Here is a 19,997-nt window from a genome sequence, read left to right as displayed (position 1 = left end):
GATTAAGAATGGAAAGGGTAGCTATGAAAAAACTAGAAAAGAACCTTAAGAGTAATGACATATAAGTGAGCACTAAAGTCAGAATCATTCAGGCCATTGTACTCGCTATTACCATGTATGGATGTGAGAGCTGGACAGTGAAGGAAGCAGACAGAAAGAAAGCCAACTCATCTGAAATGTGGTGCTGGAGAAAACTACTTAGGATACCATGGACAGCTAAGGAAAGGTAAGGGGTAGAAGAACCCTTCTTTTTATCTTTGCAGAGGGACTAAAGACAGCAACTAAGAATTAAGAATTTCTCTTTACAATCTCTAGGCATTTCTTTTGTTAGAAGGCTGTTCTTACCTCAATGAAGATTATAGCAGCCACTTAATTTACTGCCCTGAAGGAAAAACAACAATTCTCCCCTTGCTCAGCAAGTATACAAGTGATAATTTTCCAGCTTCAAAAGACTACTTCAAGACTACAAGAAAAAGGCACTACACGCAAATCCTGCTCAGTGATGCCCTGTATGTAGAGGACATGATTGGAGATGGAGACAACCTCACACCAGCATTTTTTTTCTGTCAGAAACCTTTATACTATCACCCCATCTCAGCCTGCATAAATGAGATGCCTAAACCATATCTTCCTACATGCTGACATGCTATCACACTTGGTGACCATTGCTTAGCAGACTGGCACTAAGAACAGTAGGGCAGGGATATGGCAGCAGTGCACATTTTAAACAGCTTGTAGAGCTTCAGGCATTTCTGTTAGTTCTTCATATCATCACAGGAATAACCCTGCTAGATCACACTATGTGTCATCTTTCCCATTTCTACCACATTCTCACAGTCTGCCACACAGCTCTTAAGTAGACTAGCAGTGTCCAACATTCACCTCACTTTGCCAATCAGCTGAGCAGGAGCTTGGGGGGAATGTAACATCACTGAAGAAGATACATAATTGGGAACTTTAAAAATGAAAAGCCTTCCAAGGCCATGGGTTTCCCACATGTGTACTTTGTTGCTGTTAGGTGCCTTGAAGTAGCCTTCAATTTATGGTGACCCTATGAATGAGAAACCTCCAAGTTGCCCTGTCTTGCAGAGTCAGGACCATGGCTTCCTTGTGAGATCATCTATTTGGAATATGGTCTTCTTCTTTTCCTACTGCTCTTCGCTTTACCAAGCATTATCATCTTTTCTGGTGAGTCATACTCCAGAGCATAGGATCAGATTTCAAAATAACAGATTAGAAAGCTCAGATAAAGCTAACAAAATGAAATTCAGCAGGGAGAAATGTATGGTACATCTTACGTACCTTGGTCCAGGCCTCAGAGGGAGAGAAGAACCACTGGACCTCATCCCCTTTCCCACCACCATTCCCTTCTCCTTTTGTATGGTGTCTTTTTAGAGTGGAAGCCTGAGGGCAGGGAACCGTCTAATTAAAAATAATAATTGTAAGCCGCTCTGAAAGCCATTAGGGCTGAAGAGCAGGGTTTAGATACCATAAATAAATAATAAATAAAGGCACATTCAGGCAGTAAAATGAAATGCACAGATATAGGATGAGGGATACCTGTCTTGAGAACAGTTCATGTGTACGGAAGTGATTTAGGAGTCTTAGTAGGCCACAGAAGCTGAACATGAGTCAGCAGTGTGATGCAGCAGCTTAAAAAGGCAATGTGAGCTTAGGCTGCATTATTATTATTATTATTATTATTATTATTATTATTATTATTATTATCCTTTATTTATAAAGCTCTAATAATAATAATAATGCAGCCTAAGCTCACATTGCCTTTTTTTGGCCCAAAACAGCCGGGCCAAATATAGCAGCTTCTAGCTGCTTCAGGGGCATGGCGTGCAGATAATGCATGCCTCTGAAGCTTTCCAAAGCTGCTCTGAGGCTGCCTAAGGTGGCCCAAAGCTGAGTGCTGGCAAAGGGAGCGGTAAAACACCGCTCTTGCTGGCACAATCACAGCTGGAACAGCCAGAGGCTCTTCCTAGCTGCCCACCTGCTTTGCCCCATAGTGTCTAGATCAAAGGAAGTAATAGTACCACTCTGCTTTGGACAGACCTCACCTGGAATACTGCATCCAGTTCTGGGCACCATAATTGAAGAAAGATGTTGACAAGCTGGAGAGTGTCCAGAGGAGAATGACTAAAATGGTAAAAGCTCTAGAAATCATGACTTATGGAGAGTGACTTAAGGAGCTGAGTATGAGAAGGCAGGGGAAAGATTAAAAGGTTATATGACAGCCATGTTTAAATGTCACACTGAGAATGGAGCACACTTGTTTTCTGCTGCGCCAGAGTCTAGGGCACAAAGCAATGGATTCAAACTCCAATGAAGGAGATTCCACTTAAACATTTAGGAAGGACATCCTGATGGTGTTGTTTGACAGTGGAATATGCTGGCCTGGAGTGTGGAAGAGTCTTCTTTGGATGCTTTTTAACAGCGGCTGGATGGACTTCTGTTAGCAGTGCTTTAATTGCGTATTCTGACATGGCAGTGGGTTGGACTGGATAATCCTTGTGGTCCCTTCCAACTATGATTCTAAGTCTCCTCATGCTATGGTCAAAGAATGACAGCTTCAGTTTAGCCATCTTGGCTTCTAGGGAGAGGTCAGACCTGATTTGCTCTAGTAACCATTTACTTGTTTTTTTAGCTGTCCATGGTATCTGTAGAACTCTTCTCCAGCACCACATTTCAAATTACAGTCCTCTCTCCATTCTTGTGGTCTTTGGATCCACGTCCCTTGCTTATGTGTGAGGGATGAATGGAGGGAGAATGAATGAAGCATGTGCTCACAGTGTGTATCTGTGCGCTCCCATGTGCCTGCACCTATATTCAAGCCAATAGGGCTTGAATATAGGCGAAACTCCCATTTTCGCAAGGGGATCTGGAACGGATCCCCCATGAACAAGGAGGGGCGACTGTAGTTTATTTTTTTCCTATCGGCTTTCTTCGCTGTCCAACTTTCACAGCCATACACAGAAATGGGAAATAAAATTGCATGGACCATTCTAACTTTAGTAGTCAGTGATATATCTTTACATTTTACATATCTTTACATTTTAGGATCTTGTCTAATTCTGTCATACCTACCCTTCCAAATCCTAGTCTTCTCCTGATTCTTTGACTGCAGTCTCCATTCTGATTAAGGGTTGAGCCAAGGTATGGAAAACCATGAAGTATTTCAATGTTTTTATCATCCACTTTAAAATTAATGTAAATCATCTGTGGTCATTATTTTTGGTTTCAGAATGTTCTGCTGTAAACCTGTCTTTGCAATTTCTACCCTAGATTTCTTCAGTAATCATTCCAAGTCTTTGCTATTTTCTGCTAGTAGTATGTGTCATTTGCATAGCTTAAATTGTTGATCTTCCTTACTCCAAATTTCATGCCTCCTTCCTCCGAATCTAATCCTGCTTTACGCATGATATTTTCAGCATACAAATTAAACAGTGATAAAATGTACCCTTGCCTGATTGGAAATAATTCAGTTTCTCCTTTTTCTGTCCTAACCCTCTTGTACTGAGTACAGGTTATGCATCAAGATAATCAAATTTTGTGGCACACCACCTCTTTCTTTAAGAATGATCCATAGCTTTTGTGATCTATACTATCAAAGGCTTTGCTATAATCTATAACACACAGTCTGATTTTCTTTTCAAAATTTTTGGTACTCTCTATTAGCCACGTTTGCAGTTTGATCCCTAGTGCCTCTTCCCTTTCCTGAACCCAGCTTGCACATCTAGCATTTCCTACTCCATATATTGTAAGGGTCTTTGTTGTAGAATTTTGAGATCACTTTGTTTGCATGAGAAATGAATGTAACAGTCCTGTGATTACTGTAATCCCTGGTGTCCCCTTTCTCAGGCACTGTAATGTATATTGAGATTTTCCAGTCTGTGGACCAGTATTTTGTCTTCCATATTTATTGACAGATTTTAGTTAGAAATAGAGGATTCTGTCTCTGAATCAGCTCTGATGATATGCCATCTATTCCTGGTGATTTTTCCCAAGTGCTCTGAGTAAAGTTTACACTTCACTTTCTAAAACTGGAGGTTTGTCTTCATGTGTGTACTAGTGGGGAGAACTTCCATAGGAAGGTCAAGGACACATTTGTTTTGTCAACAACTCTATTCATTGCCCTACCACATGATCTCAGAAGTAGTGATGATATGGTGTGGAAGGCTGTCTTAGGGGTAGGAAATGAAACTGGAATTCACATTTCATTGTTGTTGTTGTTGTTGTTGTGTGCTGTCATGTTGTTTCCAGCTTGTGGCACCCCTAAGGTGACTCTAAGGCAATAACTTGAACAAGATCACTGCGACGAACTTCCTGACAGCAAGAGCTGTTTGACTGTGGTTTGACTCAGAGAGTGGTGGAGTCTCCTTTGGAGGTCTTTAAACAGAGGCTGGATGGCAATATGTTGGGGGTGCTTTCATTGTGAGTTCCTGCATGGCAGAGGATTGGACTGGATGGCCCTTGTGGTCTCTTCCAACTCTACGATTCTATGATCACCCAGTGGGTTTCCACAGCTATGCAGGGAATCAACCCCTGATCTTCAGAGTTGCAGCCCAATGCCCAAACCAGTACACCACACGTGTACATTTTTTTCCACTAGAAAAAAAAAACCTAGATGCTATGTTTTGCATAACAACCTGTTCTAAGCCACTAGTGGGAAAACTTGAAATCACAGAGGGCAATTTCTAATTTTGATAGGGAAAGTGGAAAGGGGATAAAAAGCACATGTCAGGATTGTCATCCTACTTATCAAAAGCATAAATCACTTATAGATCTCAGTTCTGCATGTTTCCCAGCAATAACAAAAAATCATGTCATCTGGTTTGGCCTTCCACTTGCAATATTGCAGGCATTCTACCACTAATTCCCTAATTGAAGGTGTGGCTTGTAAACAGGGACCATGTCTTTTCAAACTGGCTACCAGTTTTAACCCAGACTTAGAGAAGTTCCCTTGAACAAGATTCCACAGGCTTTTGGCAGTATGTTTAATGCTAAAACCTTGAAAATGTAACAACAAAAATTAAACTGCAGGGCAACAGCCTGTATGCAGTGGACAAATCTAAGTCATGCCCAACTGCATTCCAGAATAATGTGTCAAAGGAAGAACAGAAAGACTTGTCTGTTTGTTGGAAACAATTGGGTCAGTTTATTTGCTATTCATTTAGACTTCTATACATTGAGTCAAACTCAATTACTTGATGCCAGATATCCTTTTCAACCATGCATTTGTTCCATACATGAAAGAACAGAAACATACGCATTGAGCATCTGCTGCATGCCCTTACCTTACATTTCTGATGATTTGACAAAAGAAATGGGAGAGTGTTTCCTTCTGGGCATAAAGTAAATCAAGATTAATTTTGACATCTTTTGTAGCCAAGATGCACAGCATTAATACGATTTCATCTTTCCCTCTGGCAATACTGAAAGAGACTCTCCTAAAACAAATTGTCTGTTAAGTGCATGAAGACAGTAGTAAACAGTAAGTAAACAGTAGTGACTGGGAAAGGATTTCTACTGTATAGATCACAATTACTATATGGATCAAAGTCATGTCTTGCATTAAAAAATCACAATAACATACAAACATAGGATCAAGAACTGTTTGGTAGGCATTTTATTTATTTTGGGGTTTTTTTTTGGTGTTTTTTGTTTTGTTTTGTTTTGGGTTTTTTTTTTACTACAGTGAATTTTAAGACCTACATTTTCTGACTGGTAACACACTGCTTGGTTCACACTAACTTGTGGCTGGCATATGAAAATTGTGGGAGCAAATAGGAGTTTCACAACGCATTAAGAATACTTTCTTGTGGAGGCTTTACCACAATCACTGTGACCTGTGCAATCACAGTATCTTGAAACTGAGTACTACAATTTTACAAATCACAGCTGTCAAACTCTGTAAGTGTTGGCCTTCATGAAAAACAGCTTGGCCTTCATGAAAAATATAAAAGATTTCACCTGACTGTGCAGATATGAATCATATGAGAAATCATTTCACCTAAACACAGATCACCACAAAACTAATTTTGGTCAATTCTCACACACAACTTCTCACAGGCTCTGGCATATACACCTCTTGACCATATTTCCAGATGTGAAGCCTCTGTTTTGAAGTTATCTGCTGCATGTTTATTCATACATTAGCCCACAGGTATACATGAAGATACATTTGAGCACTGAGCAAGAAGCTAATACCTTTTGGGGAGAAATAAATTAATTTGAATATAAAAGTTTTAATCATCATACACATAAAAGGTCACTTTACACTTCATTAGACTAAAAATTTGCAATGCTGGGAGCATTGGGGATGACAGCCATCAGAGTAAATAATCCAACTGCAAAATTACTCTTTCTATCCTAACCAAACACACAAGAAAGGAATCTGAATTAGAAGGAACTTTGGCCTAATCCAACTAGTTAACTTTTACACTTGTTAACTGCTATAGCCTGTCCCCCAATGCCACGGTGATCTGAATCGTGGTAGCAGCTACTATGTTTTTTTTAAAAAGAGAGAGAAGATCTGTATGTAGAGAGATCTTGTAGCACCTTTGACACTAAGTGAAAGAAGTTGGCAACATGAGCTTTGGTAGAACTTAGGTCTGCTTCCTCAGATGCATTTGGACTGGGGAAGATCTGATTCAGCAATCCCCTGTGTCATAAACACTCTAGTGCTAAAAGCCATGTCCATACAAGCTGAAAATGTTGGAGGTTGTAGTCCAATTCATCTGAAGGGATGTGGTTTGGGAAGGATGAGGTAAAGGAAAAGGTCACATTTCAATCTCATAGTGTTTATTCCATCTGCCTTGACTGCAATGCAAATAAAAGGCATGGATGAGTCCAGGTACAGACTTGCTCCTCATTTGCATTTTTGTGAATACAAGAGCAACTTTAAAGGACAGGGATGAGAGGACTTGTAGGAGAACTGCCCCTGACCTACCCTTATCAAGATCTATCTAATTCTGCGGCTTTACTTCAGGAGCAGCATGCAAGAAAATAAGTGTAACTTGGCTGGACATATGTATATTTCTAAATGGCAATCCTACATTCATTTTCCTACATCCCAATTAACTGACTTCTGGGGGGAAATAGTATTTGAAAGTGGTTTTTTATTGTTGTTGATGTTGTTTTATTGTTATTGTTGTTTACACCACTGTGTCTGTTTAAAAGAGGATAAGAGAATAAATCCCTGTCATGAGATACTTACAATCTAAAATGTAATGTTAAGTGAAGCAGAGAAAGGAAAAGGGATAGGAAGCAGGGGTAAACTATGAATTAATTTGTTTAAAATTAGTTAATATACTATGTAACAGTACAGCATGGAAATTAGAGGGAGTTGGCCCTCTAGATTTGTAATAGAAAACATGGTTTTATATGAGGAAATACTTGAATGTACTAAGAGATTAAGGCATCTTGCATGTTTTGTGAGGTAGTTCCAATCATATATTTCAGGAAAGGCAACATATTTTTATCAAAGAAGCAAAGATTACAGAAAGTAAAACAGATATGCAGCTGTGATCCAAAGCAATGGGTGACCTTGAGCAAGCCACACTCTCTCAGCTTCAGAAGAAGGCAAAGGAACCCCCTTCTGAACTAATCTCACCAAGAAAACTCTATGATAGGTTTGCCTTAGGGTCGCCATAAGTGAAAAACAACTTGAAAGTAAACCATCATTACCTCCATAACACCGCACATCTTTTTTAAAAAAATCGACATATTGTTCCCTCCCATAAAAATTAAAAATTGTTTCTGGAAGTCTTGTATTGCTCCTGGAAGATATTTCAATGCCAATGGTCCCCTCTGAGGTGGGAGGTTGCACAGCCAAGGAACACCCATTCAGAAAGCCTCTTCACTTCCTACAAAGAGAGCTCCATGAAAAAAGATTATCCCTGAGCAGCCATAAAAAAAAATGAAAGGATATATGTGGAAGGGAACAAGTGCTACATAAGAAGGGCTCAGACCATGCCACTTTGACAATCAAATGCCATTATGAACTTTTTAAAAATGCTAATACGCATAATTTTTTTAAAAAAAACCTGATACTGTACAATACAATTCATATCTTCAAAGTCTGTTTTTCAGGAAAAGGGTACATGAACCATTCCTATCTCCCACTCCCCCAGACTGTGACCTACAAACATGTGAAGTGCAGCAGCAGATAGCCAGATTGGTGGCATTAAGAGAATGGCATCCCTTAATTAAAGGGTGCCTAAGCTATTCCATCCACATCACATAAAATAAAAATGGTAGTCTTAGCAAAATGCAGTGTACAAGCTGCAGAGAAGGTGAGACAATGCAGGGAGAATCTTAAATATTGTAAGGGGGGGGAATATCGACAATAATACTCAAAGCAAAGCAAACCCTCTTGTTCTAGCTAAACTGTGTATTATCCATACATAAAAATGTTAAAGCATGCATTTGACATATACTACACACACCACATACACCAGTGCAACACACAACCAAGTACAAAAGCAACATTAAAACTGACAGACATTTTCCTATGCTGTTCTGGTTTTAACTATTCTTTTCAACCAAGAAAGCAATATTGCATTGCTTCCACAGGCACACACCCCCTGAAAACTTGTTCAAGAAGTCACTGCACAATAAGGTCTGATGGGGTTAGGCTTTGATATTGAAGAGAAATGAGCCTCATGTCCGTTCATCACATATTTTCTGCATCATCTGCATCTCCTGCACTAATCGCTCTGCCAAAATCACATATCTATTGTGTTCATGGCACCATACAGATCATCTCCTGCTCTCCAGAAATAAATCTTTAAATATGGATTCTCAATGCCATCATTTGTCCATGAAATGCAAAATGCTGAGATCTACACTCATTAGAACCCTGACGCAAAAATGCACAGAAACGTACATTTGGCAAACGGCTAATTTCAGGTGGGGTTTGCTCAGACTTTCTCCTTCAAAAAGGCACAAAATTAAGCCACCCAAATCAAGACAAAAGACCCCCCCACCCAGTATCCTTGCTCTGATGTACAGAAACATACTCCCCCTTCCTTTACCAATCAGCGTTTTTAGAACAAATGGCCGACAATAAGAGCACATTGATAAAATATCAGTTATTATAAGCCACACTGTCATCAATTAAACAACCAAAAAAAAAAAACCTGTGCATTTAGCTCTTACCTTTTCTAAGCTAAATTCACTCTTCTTGGTGAGAAATCACTTGTGCATTTCGTTTTGTATATTTTTTTTCTTTGAAAAGAAAACCCTTACATGCTTTTCCAGCAAGCTAATCCAAGCCTTCCATTAACACACTCCATTGCAGATAATTGCAGGCAGCACACACTCGCCTGCTTTTCCTGGTTCCCAACACAGCAAGGATAATCACATTCCAGTGGGGAGTGAACAGATGGTGGAATCCATGGTAACCAACCCTCCTAAGGCTATTGGTAGAAGTGTGCGACTACTGCTTATTTGGTAACAATCACTCTTTGTGCTCCGGCTTTTCAAATCCCGAAGGATGGGACGTACAGCATTTAGCACATACTGGGCAAGGCTAGCAGGTGACTACTCATGTCAAACAACACTGCAGCATAAACAAAACCAGGTTTGGCCTTGATGCATTTACTCCCCAGGCAAGCTTCGTCTTCCAGCACAATCATTCTATTTATTTTAAATATCTTCCCCATCGCATTGAAAAGCCTTAAGGCGGTACACAACAAAGTGCAAGCATATACAACAGTCCAATTAAAATGAGATTACAATTAAAGTACAACCCAAAGCCTATCTGAAAGTGAGCTCCCAACTGTTTACATGTACTCACAGTCTTATTCCGGGATTTAATATTTAGGTTAGAGATTTCCAGATGGTGAGAAATTGTGCTTATTCAACCTTGTTTTCCAATTAATTAGTTTTATTGCAATCCACACAATTTATATTGTCATGAGCAAATAGAAAAATGCTATGACAAGTCAGCACATGAATACAAGCAGAAACAAAAATCTAATATACTGTACTCTTAAAATTTATATCATACAATATAAATACCCTACCCTGAGCTTTAAGGAGAGGCAGGGAAGAAATATTATTATTATTATTATTACCATTATCATCATCATCATCACCACCACCATCATCCTGAAAAAAACAATGATAGGGAAACAAATAACAAACAATCTGCCTCTCAAATAAGTTAATGCTTGATGTGCAAAGCAGTTGAGCCAGTGTAGCATAATGGCTTGGAGATCAGGGATCAAATCTTCACTCAACCATGGAAACCTACCGGGTGACTTTGAGCAAGTCACAGTCTCTCAGCCTTAAAAGAAAACCAAGGCATGCCTCCCTCTGAACAAATCTTGCCAAGAAAATCCATGAATGGTTTGATTTAGGGTTGCCATAAGTCAGAAATGACTTGTGGCACACAACAATAACAACAGCATCAATGCAGTACAGCTAGTTCCCAGAGATCAACTACAGTGGAACCTTGTATCTGATGGGGCTTGATTCCAGGATCCCCCATGGATAACAAAATCCATGAATGCTCAAGTCCCTTTAAATATAATGGCAGAGGTAAATGGTGTCCCTTATATAAAATGGAAAATTAAGGTTCACTATTTGGAATTTATACTTATTTCAATATTTTCAAGCCGTGGATGCTTGAATTCGTGGATAAAAAATCCGTGGATAAGGAGGGCCGACTGTATCTAGGGGGGAAAAGTCATTTGTTCTACTTGGATTAGTTTCTGTGTGCATAATGATTTCTGAAAGAATAATTTCATCTTGTAATTTAAGAACTTATTTTAAAAAATCCAGTTGCTCACTTTCATTTTTAGAACTTCTTCTAGATTTATCTGTCCCAGTATCTACCAAGATGAGGAAGATGTCATGATGCTTTGAAAACATCTTTAAAAGCCTCTGAAGATCAGAAATATACATGAAGCAACTCACTGCATGGAATTATCTCTCATAAAAGAAGAAATCTTATAGTAACAGAATCTAATATCTCATACAAGTACTTAGCAAAATCCCTTCTGCCATTATCTTGAGGGACAGCAGATGGAAATGCTCCATTTTTACTATCCTACTTAAGACAGCAGAAAGGATGTTTTTTGAGGCACATTTTGAAAGGCAATTTTTTAAAGACATGTAACAAAAGAACAGAATGTATGCACACACATATTTTTCAAGTGTGTATAAATATAGCTGTTCGCTTCCTCCATTTCGTGTACACAATTACAGCAGCAACTGACAACTATATTAGCTGGTGGGCAGTCAAGAACATGTCGATGCAACCTAAGCCCTGCAGGCCAACTGCAGCAGCTATTTGCAACCCTCCGGGAAAATTCCAACTACCTACTGTTTCTCTCTACCAACTGCTTGGGCTCAGGGGGCCATCTATGTGTCATTTCTTATGTTATGAAGTCAATGTGGAATCCTTCTAATTGCTACTTTCCAAACAAGATGGATGATCTGCATCCATCTTGTTTGGAGAAAGGTGAGTAAGAAATTAATAAATAACTTGATGATGATAATAATAATAAGGCAGAAACACCTACTGCATGCCAACACTGCCTCAATAAGACAATGGTATCATAGTTAAGAACCGCAGCATAAACCTGTCGTCCTCCCCCTCCTGCACATGCACAACTTGTCAGGTTGTGTCACAATGTGAAAAGGCTGCACCAGAGCATCTCATTTGGAGAGAATGAAAAACACCATCAAAAGTTAAGATTCACTGTCATTAAGGCTGCAGCCATACTGCAGAAATAAAGCAGTTTGACACCACTTTAAATGGTATAGCTCAGTGATTCCCAAACTCTGTTCCTCCAGGTGTTTTGGACTTCAGCTCCCAGAAGTCTTAGCCAGCTTGGTCAATAGCCTGGGAGCTGAAGTCCAAAACGCCTGGAACACCAGAGTTTGGAAATCACTGCCTGAGGCTCAATGCTATAAAATTCTGGGATATGTAGTTTTGTTAGAGAATTTTAGTGGCCCCATCAAACTACAAATCTCAGAATTCCATAATATTGAGCCATGAAGGTTAAAGTGGTGTCAAACTGCATTATTTCTGCAGTGTAGCAGTAGCTTTAGTCACTATATTGTCCTTGGATTATGAGGCATTGGCATCAGTTGTTTTTTCCAAGATATAGCAGCAAGTTCACTTTCACTCTGAAAAGTCCCATGCATTACTTTCATTGAAATAAGTAAGAAATAGATGGGAGAAGAATACATGCAAAACAGACAGAGTAGAAATGGGGAGGGGACACAGAAGTAGGGGCAGCAAGAATGATGAACAAAATGGATAGGGAAAGAAATGGTTACAAAGGGTATAAAGAGACCTGCAAGTTAGGATACAGAAAAGAAAGTAACTCAGAATTTGATTAGAAAACAGACCTTCCTCCCAATGCTAATGCTACAAAAAAAAACTTCCAGCTAGACCAAGGACAAAAAGGAAAAGGGGATTGGAAGATATAAAATGATTTTGTAAAAAGTTTCTTTTAAAAAAACTTTTTAAAAGTTCTTTGTCACAGGCTTTGCTAACTGAGGTGTGCCTGAATTCTTGATATTTCTAATATAAATTATAAAACAAAATGGGTTGAAAGAAAGTAAATACAGGTGTAGCAGAAATGCCTGTCCATGATTAATGTACGAAGGTCACACACTTGAATTAAACAAACATGTAAAAGCAGTCCTCTCCAGAATCTGAGTATATATTTGGTGAATGCATATATTTCCTACTCTCTTAATTGTAGGAATAAGAAGCAGCCCTCCAGTTTGGGTGCTCCCACTACTACTCCTTTACTCCTAGGTCTAGAATACTGGATCTTAGATTTCATAAACTCTTCCACTTCTGCCCCATAATATTTAAAACTATTGAGCCATTAGGCTCTGTACCAACTACACTGCCATTAAATATTTACAAAATAGAAGTGTATAGAGATCAGCAACTGTGAGCATGTAGTGCTGAGCATGCACAGAACATGATAGGCCCTGTTTCAAAATCACTATAGCTTCAAAGAAGGAAGCTAGTGAATGCATGAGCATCTGATGTCCTATTATAGTGGCTTGCAGCACATCTAGCAATTATCCAAAATCATACAATGCATGAAATTTGTAAACCATTTGTGCTGCATGACTCCTACTCTTTCTTGTTCAAGTAGAATGTAATGGAACTGATCTTTGCTATCTACTGTGAAGAATCAAAAATCTTTCTGCCAGGTTTCCACAATATTTCTTCTAATATTACAGAGAAGATCCCACATATTTTCTGAGAATCTGGTAAAGGTCTATTTCAAAAGCTATTTAAGCTGTGAACTAACTGTCTGAAACTCTTTTGGATGAAGCAGTTCAAGGCAGAAGTTCAGCACATTAATCTACGAGGTTTTGGTACATCAAGCACAGTCTGACCAATCTGTGACCACAACTATGAGGTCCAAAGCACAGTCAACAAAATCAAATTGGGAGAAGGGAGGAGATGGAAAAGAACAACCACACTGCCAATTCCTGGTATATATGGTAAATTATGAGTCAGTTTCTACAACACTTATGTCATATTTTATTTACAGTAATGTTGGTGAATAATTAAAAACAAATCTTGCTCTTGGGTTTTAAGGCAAAAATGTGGCAATTTTGAAAAATTTAAAGTCCCTTCCTCCTGACAGTCTACCATGAAAGAGGAACAAAAATAGTTCTCACAGTGATGGGGAAGTAATATGCAGCACAGCAGAAAAACTGGAAGTATGTCAAAAGCAGAGTTCAAATTCTGTGTGTGTGTGTGTGTGTGTGTGTGTGTGTGTGTGTAAAAGAGAGAGAGAGAACACAATATGTGCATGTCATTCAAAATCTGCCTGCTAATTGTTGACCAGTTCATCTTTTATATAATTTTTTACTGAGATAGCAGGTCTTGGCATTTCATTATTCAGCTGCTGTTTCTGGTTAATCTCTGGGATAAGATGTTCATATCAGCACAGAAGAATCAAAAGAAAAGAAACCAATATCCTCAATAAACAAACTTTGCTAATTTTAATGAAGAGGTGACACAATAATTTATTACAAGTTTATAGGACTGGGAGTGAACAGAATGTTCTGCTGTCTTGAAAGCTAAATGTGCTGAATTATTTCAACTGGATTAAGATTTTATCTTCAATGCCACAATCTTGATGGGGTAATAACTACTACTGGGACAAGAGCCCATTTCAAGAACAGGAAATGGACAGTTCCCAGAATCAACCCTTGTATGGCCTCTGTTGGGCATTTCTGCTCTAAAGAAGCCAATCAGCTCCAACAAATGCAAGGCCAATATTATCCAGTACCAACAACAGACCTGGATCTGGCAAGAGGGACTGGCCTTAACTACAACAGCACAAACCAAACTAGATCTCACTGTACCTGATCTGTAGGACTAAGTTGCCTGACCCAGAGTGAAAGACAATGCAGTATCTGAGAACAACGCCAATGCATGTCTACAGTATAGTGTATGTGTATGACTACACAAGATTGGATCTAATAAAGGAGGTCTCCCATTAAATAGGCCAAGAGAGGATGGAGCTGTACCTGCCTGTTCTTCTCTCCCTCAAAAGGCAACAGCAATACCAGTTGGAATGAAGGAATAAAACAAAGAAGGTGAAGACTTTAGATAAATTGAAACAGTTAGATTTTCCATCAGATTTTCCACCTGAAATAAGGATGCTTCTAGATTATTATGCAATCATCCTATCTTAATACAGTTGTGGAAATTTGTAAGGTGGTACAGATGATGTCTTCCATTTGCAACCTTCCTTTGTTTTCTCACTGCTCCACAGCACTCAGACTCCAACAAGTGAATAGCTAGTTAATATCATGTACTATTCTCATTATTAATTGGTACAGCTCTTTGGTAAAACAGCTTCACACCCCCTCACAAATATGAGCTGGATACAGTACTTCATGTTTAATAGTTTTTGCAACCTGTGTATATTTTTATAGAAACGAAAATGTTCAGTTTTTTGTGGGTTTTTCGGGCTATGTGGCCATGTTCTAGAAGAGTTTCTTCCTGACATTTTGCCAGCATCTGTGGCTGGCAGCTTCAGAGAATGTTTAGCCTTCAAATCTCATAAAAGGGGGTTGGAAAAGTTTGGAAATTTTTAACAAAAAGTGTAGCATTCTTGTTTCAGTCTATCTTTTCTTTATTGCTGCTGCCTACAAAAATTGTTGCTACATTAATGGGTGCTGTACAGTTTTAAGGTAGGTGTAATTTGGTTTTAATTAGATTACAATTTGTTGTTGTTGCTGCTGCTGCTGTATTTTTATGACATCTTTTTTCACTGCCAAAAGAACAGTGCTCTCAATGCTGGACTATCGGCAAAGTAATAAAAACAAAGTACCAATTTTAGAATGCCCTTACTCCTGATCCACAGGATATAAGACACATATTCAATTCACGACAAAAACACCACTACAACACTAATCCCTGATACTACGACTGCTGCACATATGTAGCCTACAACAAACAAATGAGGTCCCACCTGTTTTACCCCCTCCACCATCAGTGCAACACATTGTTAACATCAAATTAACTAGCTAAGGATTTCACTCCAAGAACATGGGATCTTATTACATCCCCCCCCCCACTTTAACATCAAGCAGGTTACCAGCATACCAGTGATAGTCACTATAGTGTAGTGAATACTGTACAACAAAAGGTGTCTGAAAAAGAAATTAGAGCAAAAATAATAATAATAATGTTTCAGGAACAATGATTAGATGTCTCAACTCCAACTTTTCAGACTGTATACCCAACAGAATAAAAATCTGGGGAAATACATACTCTGAGAAAGCCGAGTTATGAAACATTAATTTGCATGAAATGACACTCTACCCTCAAAATACTAATAAATGCACTAAAAAAATTATATTGTCAAAGCAGGTTTTGTACTTTTTTTTAAATTATCATATTCTAGTATACCACTCAACAATACTTTGTCCTCATAACTTGAGTTTAGATATAGTTAAGCAAAGAAGGATGACCGTGCAACAACACCCATTCCACTAACATGAAAATTATCGGGCATTTTATCTATACAACTTAACAGATAGATTTACTTACAGAGCCCCATGAACATAATTTAACTTGATAAACACCCAGCAAGAAATCAACGGCACTTCTCATCTTTCAAGTAACTTTTGAAGCTTCCACTTAGCACTGAAAAGCTCCCTGCCTTTTTGAAAAAAGGGGGAAGTACTGAATTTCATCACAATTACCATTTGTGATGTCTGTCAGGAAATACGCAAGCAGGTAACAGCTGTTTTTAAACAGGAAGGAATACTAGAAACTCATTTTCAAAGAGTTTTAAAAACTTACATCGGGAATAGTGAACACAGTTGGGATTGTCAGGCCAAAGTTAAAAGCCTCTCTAAATCCTGTTCAGCATGGTGTAGTACTTTGAGCATTGGACTATGACTCTGGAGACCAGGGTTCAAATCCCAGTTCAGCCATGTAACCCCCTAGGTGACCTTGGGCAAGTCCCACTCTGGCAGGATGGCAATGGCATGCGCCCATTGAAAACACTTGCCAAAACAAACAAACAAAAAAACCCATGATCCAGTCGGCATAAGTCAGAAATGTTTTGAAGACACACAACAACAGTTTAGGTTTAACTATGTGTTTCATTCTTTCACAGAAATTGCTGATTGTTTAAATTTGACAGGTTGCAACTTTTTCTCCTTCCTTTAAAGGTTCAGAGCTAAATCCAATATTAGTAGTACAGTTGGCCCTCTGTATCCATGGATTCAAGCATCCACAGCTTGAATACACACACACACACCCTTTATATAAGACACACCATTTTATATAAGAGACACCATTTTACTGTGCCATTGTATATAATGGGACTTAACCATTCATGGATTATGGTATCCACAGAGGCTCCTAGAACCAAACCTCAGCAGATAGCAGGGGCCCACTGTATCTACAGTAAACCCACTGAAATGAACAGGCAACTAACTTAGTTAGGTATGATCAATTTGAATGGGTTTACTATAGGCAGGGCTAATGTTTGATTTAGCCCTACATTTTTATTTACTGATTGCCTCCCATTTTATTTAATATTATGATGCAACTTTAACCTCCGATATAAACATTCCTCTGATTAGTAAACAAGAGCATTACACAGAAACAGCAGAGAAAATGCTTTTTCTCACAGTACTATGACAAGATTTGAATGGAAAGGGATCTCCACATTAAAAAAAAATTAAGGGTTTATACAGGCCACATCTAAGAGGCGGCAGGAGGCCAAATCAGGGCCACGGCAACCTCATGCCACGGCCCTGATCCAGCCTCTACAGGGCGCAAAAAGGAGCCTAAAAAAGCAGCTCCTTTTTACTCCCTCAAAAGGGTGCCACAGCCGCAACGGTGTGGCTGTATGGCACCCCTTTGGTGCTACGTCATGATGCTGTGTGCCATCTAGAGTGGTGAGCTGCAGCAGGGCCCTGGGAGGTGTGCCATCAAGACACTGCATCATCAAGACGCTACAGGGCCTAAGTCATTCCTGAAAGAAATTACTAGGGATTCTATTCTCTCAAAATAGGTGTCTGTTTGTTACATTTATACCTGTCTTTCATCAAAGAAGATTGGGGCAGCATATATGGCTCTTCCCTCTATTATCATTGTGAATAATCCTGTGAAATAGTTTAGGATTATAACAACAATGTCAGTGAAATCTGAACCTGAAGAAATTAGAAGGTGACTAGAGAAATGTTGGCAAAAAACCTTAAGAGTGTATCCAATTTAAACACAGGCTAAAGCTTATCTGAAGGCCTGCTCTGGGGCAATACAGGCAGAAAAGGCAAAATTCTTCTCTTCCTCTTTTGTGTCTGCAAACAGCTGCCCAGCAGAGTTGTTTTGAGTGGCCATGGGTCTTTCACACACAGGCCCAAGAGAGGAAAATACAGAACACCTGAAAGCATAGAAAACTTGCCCTGCACTTTGCAGTTAAAATCACTTGGCTCCGCTCTGATATGGATGCTATAACTGATACAGATCCAGTGGATGTAACTTTGGCTGCTGCTTCTCCAATGACAAAGGATATTTTTCAGTTGCTGCAACCTGAGGGTGTGGATAGGATTCTCGAAGAGATAAGAACCATCATATGTGAATTACATCCTTGACCTCCCTGTCTTATTAAAAAAAAAAAGTTAGGGGGAGACTGGTTAAGGGCCTTATTAAAACAAGGCGGAGTTATAAAACCATTATTTAAAAACCCTCCCTGGACCCAACCCTACTGGATAATTATCAACCAGTCTCTAACATTCGATTTTTGGGCAATGTACTAGAGCCTATGGTGGCCCCCATCTCCACTATCTCATCCAGCTTCTGGATGAGATGGATTATCTAGGTCCATTTCAATCTGGTTTCAAACAAGCTTCATTTATATACCGCTTCATACCGCCTAAGCAGTGTCTAAGCAGTCTACAACTGTAAGCTAATTTGCCCCCAACAAGATGGGTACTCATTTTAGCGACCTCGGAAGGATGCAAGTCTGAGTCAAGCTTGAGCCCTTTTGCTGGTCTTGAACTCACAACCTTGTGGTTTTCAGTGAGTGGCTACAGTACAGGTATTTAACCACTGCGCCACCAGGTTTTCAGGCCTGGTTATGGGACAGAAACTACTTTGTTCACCTTGCTGGATGGCCTGTGTTGGGATACCATGGTATCCTTCTGGGTTGCTTTGCTGGAATGGGACTTGGGGGCACTGGTTTTACAGTGCTACCATTCCTTCCTGTAGGAGTGAGCCCAAAAGGTAGCGCTGTAGGACTCTGTTTCCACCTCTTGGCCATTGGCCTCTTGGGTCCCTCAGAGATCTAACTGTTGTGTTGGAGTGTACATGGGCATGCATGTTTAATTATATGTTTTAATCTGGCTTCAGTTTTTTAATTGTTTAATCTCATTTTAACTTCTGTATCTCGTGAATTTTTAATGATATATATATATATTTTAATTAGTTGTAAGCTGATTTGAATCCTGGACTGGGAAAAGGGCAGGATAGAAGTAAATATTATAATTACAATTTATAATTATATTTATAATTATAATTGTCCTTTTCTCATTTCATAGGGAGACAGAGCAATTTAATATGCCTTCATAGCACTGTGGTCAAGTCTTCAGAATCTCAATGCTTGCCTGCTCCTTTTTTCACCAAATGTGCTACCCATATAGTCAATACCTGTCTACTTTATCCTACAGAAACAGATTATCTATCTATATACTAAAGGTACTCTCTGATGTGTGTGTTTAACATCTTTGAGCTGAGTGCTTGTACAGTGTTGCAATCCCCCAACCCAAGTCCTTTAGTCTGACAGGTATCTGACAATGCTATTGTTCTTGCTATTCTAGGCAGAGAGCAAGAACACATTTTTTTATATATTGCTCTATACTGTGGGAAAACCATATTTTGCTTGGTGAGTCTTAATTTGTGCAATCCCAAATTACCAGTAAAGAATCCATAGTATTTCTTTTTAAAAATGTAGTATTTGACTTAATTCTTTATTCTCCTTCATAGGCCCTTTTCGGTAGCTGGAAGTAAAATGCATTAGCTAAGACTGCTGACCTGCTTGTAAGGATAGTATAACACACTATGAATTAAAGCAGAATAAGGCATGTAAATTGCTTTTAGTGTACTTTAGATTTATAAAAGGTAGAAATTGGCATTATCTTATGGCAGCAATGCAGGAAAGCTAATCAAATAGCTCAGTTGACATTACCAAAAATAAAGGTTGATTCAGTGCTGAACTGCGACATTTACTAACATTTCATACACTTCCTACAGTCAGGGAGCTTATCATAAACTAATTACCTCTCTCCAGTTCAATCTAAGATAGAAGTCTTATTAGGATATCTAAAATAGTTATTTATTCATTATCTTTCTCTATCTCATCAGTTAATCATGCTATATAGCTCAGTGGTAACTCACTGATTAAGCAAGAAGCGCTTTAACCAAAAACGGGGCACCTCATAATGAAGCAGCTCCTATTCAACCCACA

At 39.0% G+C, this 19,997-nt stretch overlaps 1 protein-coding gene across 4 annotated transcripts in view; it reads right to left on the bottom strand.

The window, feature by feature from the left end:
• Positions 1–19,997, bottom strand: part of FGD4 (FYVE, RhoGEF and PH domain containing 4) — a 128,381-nt gene that overhangs the window by 78,680 nt on the left and 29,704 nt on the right. Inside the window, exon 1 of one of the 4 annotated variants that reach the window (XM_042466757.1) lies at positions 16,067–16,085. The exons of 1 other annotated variant lie outside the window; for it this stretch is intronic. In XM_042466757.1, the coding sequence (XP_042322691.1) occupies positions 16,067–16,082 (16 nt within the window). In that variant the 5' untranslated portion in view covers positions 16,083–16,085. Of the gene's footprint in view, positions 1–5,303; positions 5,450–9,168; positions 9,360–16,066; positions 16,086–19,997 lie in introns of those variants that run through there. 2 more of the 4 variants (XM_042466759.1, XM_042466760.1) reach the window with 2 other exon arrangements.

Source organism: Sceloporus undulatus, chromosome 5, assembly GCF_019175285.1.
Source record: "Sceloporus undulatus isolate JIND9_A2432 ecotype Alabama chromosome 5, SceUnd_v1.1, whole genome shotgun sequence".
Classification (NCBI taxonomy): domain Eukaryota; kingdom Metazoa; phylum Chordata; class Lepidosauria; order Squamata; family Phrynosomatidae; genus Sceloporus; species Sceloporus undulatus.
This window is presented reverse-complemented; position numbering and strand designations above follow the sequence as displayed.